The 1,503-nt window shown below is 67.3% G+C and overlaps 1 protein-coding gene across 1 annotated transcript in view; it reads right to left on the bottom strand.

Annotated features, from left to right (window-relative positions):
* Window positions 1-1,089, bottom strand: part of Trim47 (tripartite motif containing 47) — a 4,550-nt gene extending 3,461 nt beyond the window's left edge. The window contains exon 1 of the mRNA XM_028752910.1: window positions 403-1,089. Coding sequence (XP_028608743.1) covers window positions 403-1,089 — 687 coding nt within the window. The remainder of the gene's footprint in view (window positions 1-402) is intronic.
* Window positions 1,090-1,503: the final 414 nt, after the last annotated feature.

Genomic DNA, 1,503 nt, shown 5'->3' with positions numbered 1-1,503 from the left:
TCTCTCTCTCTCTCTCTCTCTCTCTCTCTCTCTCTCTCTCTCTCTCTCTCTCTCTCTCTCCCCACTTTTTGCCAATCATTCATCTACTCACTGGTCCCTCCTGACTCTCCCCTTCCATCCACACCAGCCCCGGGGAATGACAGTGTAGACCGGAAGAGGTTACAAAGATCCTGAGGATAGAGGAGGAAACTAAGCCAGAGCCTACTGAGTCAAAGAGATGAAACCCATGGAAAGGCCAGGGGAGAGAACCAACCCCACAACGTTGCTTACTTGATCTCCACGTGCACAGCCACAATGATAAAACAAATATATAACAGACACACCCGGAGAAGAGTGAGAGACTAAATAGCCCTCCTGCCCTGCCTGTCACCCATCTCCACGTGCCGGCTCAAGGTACCCCACCTCCTGGAGCGCGCGCTCCTGCTCCAGCGGCACGAGCTCGTGGCCGCGATGCTCCTGAGTGGCACAGGCTTCGCAAAGGCACACGCGCTCCACGCGACAGTAGCGCTCCAGCGGCCGCAGGTGGCGCGGACACAGGCTCTCCTCCAGCCGGCGCAGCGGGGGCACCAGCCGGTGGCCGCGCAGGGCGGGGCTGCGTTCGTGCGGGGCCAGATGCGCCGAGCAGAAGGAGGCGAGGCAGGAGAGGCAGGAGAGCGCGGCGGGCAGGGCGGCGCCCTCGGGACACGCGTCGCAGCGCACCGGCTCCTCACCCGCGGGCCACGGCTCGGGCGCGCAGGGAGCCGATGGCTCTGGAGCCGGAGGTGGTGCGCTGGGCGCGGAGGGCTCGGGCGTGGCGCCCCGGGCCGAGCCTGAAGCTGGGGCGGCCATGGGTCCCGGGCCCGAGCCCTGGCGGAGCTGCAGCAACTCGGACAGCGTGTGGTTCTTGCGGAGCTGCAGGCCGTCGGGGAAAGGCTCCTGGCAAAGTGGGCAGCGAGCCGGACCTCCAGAACCACCGGTGCCGCCCGCGCTCCGGTGCGGCCAGAGCGCGCCCAGGCAAGCGAGGCAGAAGTTGTGGCCGCAGGGTAGTGTCACCGGCTCCCGGAGCGGTTCCAGGCAGATGGGGCAGCTGAAAGGCCCGCTGCCGTCCATGGCTCCGCCGCTACCCGGGCACCGCCTGTGCTGCTCCCGCCTGGGAGGGACCTGGGACGGTTCGAGCCCGGCACCGCCCCCTGGGACCCAGGCCAAGGGTCCGGCCCCCTCCTACCCCTCCGCGGCTCCGCTGGCCCCAGCGCGGCTCTCTGCCGCCGCACCCACCGGTCAGCAGGCGCCGCGGGGCCTGCCAGCCTTCCAGGGGAGCACGACCCTCTTGAGCCCTCCACCCAGCGTGGGTGGAGGCGGTGGGACTGCCAGAGGGACGTGAAAAGGAGAGGACGGGGAGCGAGAATGCGAGGGGATGCATGGGAAGGAGGCTGAGAGAACATTCGATCCTCCATCCACCACCTTGGTCAGCCGGGTGCCATGGGAGAGGTGGGCGTGCACAGCTGTGTGGCCAGCACCTTTTCC

This window comes from Grammomys surdaster, unplaced genomic scaffold (assembly GCF_004785775.1).
Source record: "Grammomys surdaster isolate TR1022 unplaced genomic scaffold, NIH_TR_1.0 125940, whole genome shotgun sequence".
Lineage (NCBI taxonomy): Eukaryota > Metazoa > Chordata > Mammalia > Rodentia > Muridae > Grammomys > Grammomys surdaster.
The sequence above is the reverse complement of the archived record's forward strand: the minus strand, read 5'-3'. Positions and strand labels throughout refer to the sequence as shown.